This window comes from Vitis vinifera, chromosome 11 (assembly GCF_030704535.1).
Source record: "Vitis vinifera cultivar Pinot Noir 40024 chromosome 11, ASM3070453v1".
In the NCBI taxonomy this organism is placed as follows: Eukaryota; Viridiplantae; Streptophyta; class Magnoliopsida; order Vitales; family Vitaceae; genus Vitis; species Vitis vinifera.
In genome coordinates, this window is record NC_081815.1 from 9863612 (window position 1) to 9872724 (window position 9113).

The window sequence follows — 9113 nt, forward strand, 5'->3', positions numbered from 1 at the left end:
TGGAGAGGAGCGCCTTGTGCATTTTCTTTTTTCTTTCTAACACTTTTATTCTTGGTATTTCTGACTGTGTATTGAAATTTTATATAATTGCATTAGTTTTTTGTTTGATGCTTCTTTAAATGCTTATAATCTTGATTTCTTTTGTTGCTTGGGTTAAATTTTGGATCATAAATCAATAAAATTGACATGCACCCCAGGTTGTACCTTTGCTTCGGTGGGCGCTTTGGGTTGTGTCTTGTGCCTAAGCCTTTGGAGACTTTTGCACGTTAGGTGTACCTTGCACCTTTCAAAACCATGGGTAACATTTACGCTAATCAATTAAGGTCTTTCACATGGAAATGCTTATTTCAATTGTCTCTTTAAATTGTTCATGCCAGTCTAATTGCTTCAGTTATAACATCTTAGTAACAACAAATGGTTCATTAAGTGACCTCTAGCCACTGGCTGAGTTTTCAACATTTCAATAGTAACATTAAGTTAACACTTGACTTCATACACTCAACAACACCCAACAACCTGCTTATAGAAGGTAAAAAAGTTGACTTCAATGCATTGTTCGTAATCATGCCATTTCTTCATCCTTGAAATTTTTGTTGACTTCAATGCATTGTTTGTAATCATGCCATTTCTTCATCCTTGAAAATTTTCCATCTAGAAAATGACAAACACGATCGATATATTTTGGGAAGAGAAATAGCTGACAAAAGGGTGCAAGATCCACATTAACAGATAAATGAGGAAATCAAACAAAGAAAGTCAAAGGCATGTTAATTATCCAAATTAATACCTCTTACATAATAAGAAGCTCGGGATACTATTTGGCCTCAGGTAAAGAAAGAAAAAAAAAAAAAAAAACTAGTGGATTTGAGAAGGTTTATAACTTGCAGAAGCGTTTGTTGACATCAACGACAAACTTGAAGAGGCTTTGATTTACAATGGCACAACAGTATCAGAGGAAACAACAGTTGAATTTGGACAATGTGAAGGGCAGAAGGGAAACAAGTGGAGTTGATACACTTGTGATGGCCACAACAAAGTAGAACAAATCAAGATATCAAACTTCAGAAATAAAAACTGAGTAGAGCCCATTTCTGCCTTACAGCCTGTTGAGGTTGTTTTGAGTCCGTGGACTCTTTGGATAAAGCAAGAATGGGGACCCTTTGGTTGAAAAACAAGGGTTGAGCTCTTTTTCAGGGCTTTCCTATCAAGTATGTTATGTGCCTTTTTGAAGTCACTGAGAAAAGTTGAGGGCAGCAGAACTTAAAGTAGTCTGAAGAAGAAGAAACATTTGTGAAAGAAATGGAAACAAACAATACATGGCTATAAATTTCATTTTATTTTTTTGATAGGTAAATAAGAGGAATATATTAAAAGTGCTTACAAAATGGTGCAACAGAGTACACATGCAGAATACAACAAAGGCCATAGGGCACACTACACGGCCATAAATAGAAAAGATGAAATCAATTCCCAAAGGAAAAAAACATTGCCCCAAGGCGAAGGTGTTGTGGAATCTTATGTTTACGATGTTTAGGGTTACTTGGGTCCTTCAGCTCACGATTAAAGACACTCTCCTTGGCTGGTCCGATTCTTTTGTAGACAAGAAGCGTGGGAAGATTTGGCGGGCAGCCCCCCTTTGTTTATTTTGGACGATGTGGAAAGAAAGAAATAGGATAGCTTTTGATAATGAGGCTTTGTCGATCCAAAGATTAAAAACCTCCTTCGTTTGTAATCTTTTCTCTTGGACTACGTCTTGTTTAGATGGAGAGCCCCACTCCTTAATTAATTTTGTAGATTGGTTGGGCTCTAATTGAGGGTTGGTGAGTGTATGCTTCCTTGTGCTTTTTGTTTTTGGGGCTTCTCGTGTATACTTCCTGTATGCTTCGGGTTGCCTTTTTGCTTCCCTCTTTTTAATATAATTATTCTGTGTTTATGTATCAAAAAAAAAAATTCCCAGAGGAAAAAAACATACCAGAACTTGAAAGGAAGATCACATGATATTGCAGGAAACCAGAATTTCTTTAACATTAAAAAAACATAAAAATATAATAATAAGAAAACCATAAAATTAATAATAAGAAAATTAATTATTTGTCATTTTCCATAGTCTCTGATTTAATTTCTCTCTCTCTTTCTCTCTTTCTCTCATGCCTCCATAAAATATTTTTCAGCATCCCCATCACTATGACTAATAGGATCTCCCAAGGAATCATCACCATATCCAATTGCTCCATTATCATCTTGATCAGATCAGTGTTGATATCCACTCATTCTTCTTCTTCATTCATCAACTACAATGGTCTCTTTCCTTTATCCATCAATAGTAAAATAATGACTATATATATGAGCTGAGCCACCGTAATAACGAACAATTTATCTGTTTTTCCTTGTTTCTTTTCCTTTCCTTTCTTTTCTTTTCTTTTTTCCTTCTCTCATTTCAGTTTAAAGAGTTAATGAAATCCAGCTGAGCCCTTATTCTATAAAAGGTCTAATTGAAGCACCATACCCAAGACCCAAGACTTATAAAATATATACCAAGAACTTACAAAATCTCAACATCCATTAAATTGTGAGGCATAAGCCTCTTACAGAGATATATATCAAAAGCCAACAAAGACTCAAAATCCATAAAGACCCATTGAGTATTTTGGGCTTAAGCCTTGATAGCTTTTTAAATCCTTGTCAACACACAATCTACCTCAGGACACTACTTCTCTTACTTTCAGCCAAGAGGATATGCTACAGTGCTGACATTAGATATTACACAGCATCAATGGATGAATGGTTTGTGCAAGGAGAGTTGGTTTGGTGTTTGGTTGGAGGGATAACTTGATCCAATCAAAGTAGTATAGAATAAAAAAGAATTACAAAGCATGTGATCAGCAGCCAGAGTTCCTGGAGAAAAATAGTTTCAAAAAAAGAAAAAAAAAAAACATTGCTGGAGTAACAATAAGAAACTAAATAAGGTGCTCTGATACCAAACCATGGAAAAGAATTAAGAAAAAGGGAAAAGCAAGCTGCGTATCTTATCTACTGAACAAGCTCTTGGAAGCTTCCATGCAAAACATTGCCTCTGTTAAATGACCAGAATGGCCAAATTAATTCTCTATTTTTCTACTCAATCGTTGAAAATCAGCAACTAGAAAGAAAATGCAAAAATTTCCTTTGTTGAAGAAAAAATTATTACTGCATTCCATATAAGACAGAAAGAAATATGAAATCCGAAGAGGTCATCAAATTTCGTATGTTAACATAAGAATCACAGTCAGACAAAAAGGATCGACATTATAAATAAATATGCAAAAACCATGGCATCTAGAGATGGCATTGTAATTGCCGCCAAAAAGGCATATAGGTTTACGCAGCAAAGTTGCTGACATATATCCAAAGCACATTGAAAAGAAGAAAGCAATTTAGAAGATAGATAGAGAGATAGAAATCCTAATTAAGAAAACAAGTGAGGAAGATTCATGCAATATTAAGGAGTAAAAGCATATTATTTCCAGACCAATAAAGGTTTGTCATGCCATTGGAAGATTTAATAAATAAATAGTGTTTAATAACCCTATAATAAAACCATCTGAAAATTGAAATTCAATTATAAATAACAAAGAACTCCATTTTTACTTCCTCAACAACTGCTGAATCACTTCAGAAAATGACGACCAAACAACAAAGCATTGCTGATAATAAATTTCACATGGTGGATACATAATAAATGTGGATTGACCTGGACATGATTTAAAAGTAATAAAAATTATGAGATCATAAAACAAGGATTGATAGCCCATTGAAGAAGACATAATCACCTGCATCATTGCTTGACATTCTCCAAGTACCACTTATAGGTATCAACAAGCCCTTCCTTCAGTGCTATCTTTGGGACCCATCCCAATTCTGCTAGCTTCGAGCTGTCCATGAGCTTCCTCGGTGTCCCATCGGGCTTTGATGTATCCCAAACAAGCTCACCCTCAAACCCAACCACTTCCTTCACCAATTCAGCCAACTCCTTGATCGTCACCTCCTTTCCACTCCCCACATTCACATGCACCAACCCACTGTACTTGTCCATCAAAAACACCACTCCATCTGCCAAATCATCTACGTGCAAGAACTCCCTCAAGGGTGATCCGGTGCCCCAAACCACCACCTCCTTCGCACCTGATACCTTTGCCTCATGAAACCGCCTAATCAATGCCGGTAACACATGCGAATTCTCGGGGTGAAAATTGTCATACGGGCCGTACAAATTTGTGGGCATGCCAGAGATCGCATCAAAACCGTGTTGCAATCGATAGCCCTGGCACATCTTGATCCCGGCGATCTTCGCCACAGCGTACCATTCGTTGGTGGGCTCCAATGGACCCGTGAGCAATGCTTCTTCGGTGATTGGTTGCGGAGCAAACTTAGGGTAAATGCAAGAGGAACCCAAGAACAGTAGCTTCTTTACGCCGTGGCGATAGGATGAATCGATCACATTGGTCTGGATTTGGAGGTTGATGGCGATGAAATCTGCGGGATAGGTTTTGTTGGCGTGGATGCCACCGACCTTGGCAGCGGCGAGGATCACGAATTGGGGCTTTTCAGCAGCAAAGAAGGCATCGACATCAGTTTGGCGGGTGAGATCGAGCTCGGCGTGGGTTCGGAGGAGGAGATTGGTGAATCCAAGCTGCTGGAGCTTGCGGACGATGGCGGAGCCGACAAGACCACGGTGACCAGCGACGAAGACCTTAGCGGATTGGTTGGAAAGGAAAGAGTCCACAGTAGTTCCTGTGAGAGAAAGAAGACGGAATTAGGGCTTTGGTTGGAAGATCTGAAACATTAAGCCCACTTTGGTGGGTGAGAAATCGCGGGAAAGGATGGCATGTTGTTCAAGAATTAAAAACCCAAGATGCTGTAACATTGCAAGTTCTGAATTAATTTTTCCCGCAGTTTCCCAGTAACCAAACAGAAAGCAGAGAAAGAGAGAGATTGTACCGTGATTGGAGCTTCCCATTGTCGGAGGTTACAGTGGGAGAGAGAACGGGAGTGAGAACGAGAGTGAGATTGGGTGAGTCAACTTCTGACCTTCCAACTGCCATGCCCTTTTAGTTTTTAGTTTTTACGCTTATCCAACTGGGCTTCATCTTGGGCTTTCTGTCGCTCCCTTTTCTCTTCCAAAGCCCATCATATGACTATGAGGTTTACCGTTTAGCAGCTAAAATACAATAGTTTAGGATAATAAATCGATGTTTTTCTTATACTAGGTTTGGTACGGGAGCAAAATAAGGAAAATAATTTTCTAAGTGTGATTTATCATGAAAAATATAAAAAAATTAAATATAATTAAAATTATTTAAAAATTACGTATTTTCAAATTAGTTGATCTTTTATATTGAAAGAATTAAAATGAATTTAAAAAAACACATAAAATTGATTTATTAATTTTAAATTTATTTTCATTTATTTTCTATTTTTTTTTATTTCTTTCCTTCAAAAATTTCAAGAATCAAACATAACATAACTTTATTGAATAGATATTAACTATATTGGTTTTGGGGAAGTATTAAAAAAAAAAAAAGGAAAATAATAAGAAATTGATTTTTTATGTTTGAAATTTTGAATACCATGAAAATGGTGAAGAAAAAAAAAGTACTAACACTATGTTTGGTTTTGGTAAACTACTAAGGTTATTTGGTTTCAAATAAGTATTAAGAAAAAAAAATCTATTTTTTTTGTCATATTTGGTTTTACTATGTAAAATAAAAAGGAAAATAAAGTATAATTAAATTTAGCTAGAAGTATATACATTTTTAAACATGTGGACCCTGCATTTTGCTTGATGTGTTCCCACTCGATGGCGCAACTCGCTTTTTAATTGATTTGGTGAAAATATGATTTTTTGAAAAGACTTGGAGTCGCCACTTATTTTTGTTTTATTTTTTAAAGGGAAAAACAAAATAAGAAAGAAAAACTCTAAGTATGACTCCTAAAGGAAAAATAGGTCTGTGAAAAACCAAGTTTGGATTCGGTGGTCAGGTTACCCATTGGAAAGGTACGGTGGTGAGCCGTAACACCCCTCTAAGCCCCAAAAAACGGGTCTCTACTAAATAAGGTGAGGCAAGTGTGACAATTGATAAAGAAATCAATGGATACTAATAAAATGATCGAATAATAAAATAAATTATATATAAGAATATACTAAGTGGGAATGAGATCGTACCTTAGCAGCAAGTAATAGTGCATTATCATGGAAATGGGGTTAGCTCAAATATAAAATTATCACATGCATATCAAAGAGCAAGATAAAGATCAAACAATATTCATTAAGCATAACAATCGACAATCAAAAGAGAAAACTCATATGTAGGGCCTCCGCCAAAGCCCAAATGATTTTGCATGAATTAATTCCACAAATTCTGTTGTTTTGGAATTATGAAAATTGCATGTTCATGCTTATTTAAAAAAATCATGGAAAACAAAAGATTATTTGAAAATGAAAGAAAATTTATGAATTTAAAATATTTGAAAAATAGAGTGGAATTAAAACTATTTGAAAGAAAATAGAGTTTTGAAAATTAATTTGAAATTGAAGTCTCGAAAATTAAATTTAAAAATTGGGATTTTGAAAGAATTATTTAAAAATGAATAATAAAAAAATATATGAGATAATCATAGTTTGATATTTCTATTTTTTTTTAAAATATTATTATATAGATATATACGTCATAAATATTATAAAATATTAGGTTGGATGGTTCAAACATTGACATAAATTTACTTTCCACTAAGTTTGAATTAAAAAAACTTAATTCAAATCTCACTTAAATATTAAAAATAATTACCCAATCTCAGGTAAATCTCGTTCAAGTTGCACTCTATTAAAAATAAAAAATATGTTTTTTAAACCTAATTTATATTTTTTAGAATTAAAAAAAAAAAACAATTTAAACATATAGAACCTTAAATTTGCGAATGAGGTGAATCAAATTGATCATAGAACACGCTCTGGCCTGCGATTCTCAAACTTTGGGTTGTGCTTGAGTTAATGTGAATCAACTCAAGCCAAGGCACACAATAAATGTGACTCCTCATTGCCATTAGTAAAATATTTAAAATTTAGCTCTTGATCTAATATTTATATACTTCACCCAATTATTTACCCTAAACTGGATTTTGTGATACTTAGGGGTTGTTTGTTTGTTTATTTACTTAAATCTAAATAAAATCTAATTTAACTTAACTCGAAATATAATTTAATAATATTAAGTATTAAGTTGTTTGTTTTTTAATTATTTTTATTTCTATTAAATATAAAGTATTAATAAAGTAAGGGTTATGCTGGAATTGTATTTTGGTTGTTTCAAAAAGTTATTTTTAGTATTTAGTAAAAAGTTACATACTTTGTTTTTTTTTAATTGGTCCAATTTTTTTTTAAAAAAAAATTAAAAATAAATCATCAAAATTTTTAAAACAAATTACATTCGACATTAAGTTTAAAAACAAATATATATCTAGATGTAACCTAAAATAATTGATTCTTGATTTTAATTTTAGGTCTACTTTTATTATTTTCAAAGATAAAAAACATAAATGATTTTTTAAATTATTATAAGTATTAAATATTGGTATACAATAATGTCTTCCTTAAGCCCAAGGATGGGTTATCTAAATAATGATAGTTGAATGTAATAAAAAAATTTAGTTCATCCTTATTAGACATCAATTAGTGAATGGTCAAAGCTCAATATAAAAATTGGTATTAGAATCAACGGTCATGAGTTCACTTAGAAGCATCATATTGGAGTGCAATAATAGTGCTCCTAAATTCGGAAATAAGTCACTTAAATAATGGTAATTAAAAGGTTTTACCCATGCTCATTGGATACTAATTAATTAGTTTCCATGGACACCAATGGATAAGTTTCGATGATTATTTTAGTGTTCACAATTGAGATAAAATATTGATGTTGTTGGTAAATAAGTACAACTTTAAGTAGATGGACAAATGTAATTTAATTCTTATGACTAAATTTTTAGTGATATATTTTCCCTAACTACCAATTGGGCTAAATTAAGTGAAAGGCTTAAGTTGACAGAGACTGGTACTTTGCCAAACCCCAACAAGCCCAAAAGAGAGAGTTGGACACATTAGGTATTTCATTTAATATAGGGTTAATTTCATTGAGACCCCTCAAATTTAGCATAAATACATTAAGCCACCATAAATTTCAAATTTCATTAATTCACACCCTTGTAAATTTCTTCTGTTTATTAAATTTATTTTTTTAGAAAGACTTTAAGTAAAAGTATTTTAGATAGGATTGTTTAAGAATTCTTTAGCAATTAAATTTTATCATTTAAAAAATAAAATTTATATATGAAATTCATTTATAGGGGTGTTAACTAAAGAAATTTAAAACCTGGGGTGGTTTAGTGTATTTACACTAAACCCTAGGAATTTCAATGAAATTAGCCTTTTATTTAAGCTTTGCTTCTTGTAGTCGACAGATCTTTTAGATTTGGCTTTGTCTTGGAGACTACTTTTACGTTGAGTTGCTTCCCCCTTCTCTACTCTCTTTGGTAGAGAAAGACTCTTTGAGCTTACGCTTACTCTTTTATAAAATTTTGAGATATTTGATTTTTAAATAAAATAATCTTAGTTAGAACTTTATAGTACAAAAAGAATTTTTAGATGATAATTATAAAAAAGCTTTGCACAAATGGGCTTCATTTTAGGAAAAAACTACTTGATTTTACCTTGAGTTATGTGTAATAAAACATTTCAAAAATATTGGAGGGTTTGTTTGGAAAATTCATTTATGTTTTCTAGAATAAAAAACCCAGTTAATATCTTAAAATATTTTCAACTTGCTTTTTGTGTTTATAATTTTTTTTTCAAAATATTTTTATTTATAATATTTTATTTTACAATTTATTTAAAAACTGTTCCAAAAAAAAAAATGAAAACAATGAAAATCAATTAAAAGATGTCATTTGAAAATACTTTATTTTCAAAACAAGTTATTAACAAAATTGTTTTTTTTTAAGTGTAGAAAATAAAAAACAATTTTATGGTTTTAACTTCTAAGAACAAAAAAAAACTGATTTTAAGAATATTTTCTCAACAATCC

General features: G+C 32.5%; 1 protein-coding gene across 5 annotated transcripts; it reads right to left on the reverse strand.

Moving 5' to 3' along the window:
* Positions 1–326: 326 nt before the first annotated feature.
* Positions 327–5197, reverse strand: LOC100267310 (putative GDP-L-fucose synthase 2). Of its 5 annotated transcripts, none has more exons than XM_010658334.3 (3): positions 4978–5103; positions 3810–4770; positions 327–651 (listed from the first exon to the last, which is right to left on the reverse strand). In XM_010658334.3, exons 1-2 carry the CDS (start codon positions 4994–4996, stop codon positions 3815–3817), a joined length of 975 nt encoding a protein of 324 aa, XP_010656636.1. In that variant the 5' UTR covers positions 4997–5103; the 3' UTR covers positions 327–651; positions 3810–3814. The 5 variants fall into 5 exon arrangements, with proteins under 5 accessions (XP_010656636.1, XP_010656638.1, XP_010656640.1 ...); XM_010658336.3 differs by having other exon boundaries at positions 327–697; XM_010658338.3 differs by lacking the exon at positions 327–651 and adding an exon at positions 2543–2895.
* Positions 5198–9113: the final 3916 nt, after the last annotated feature.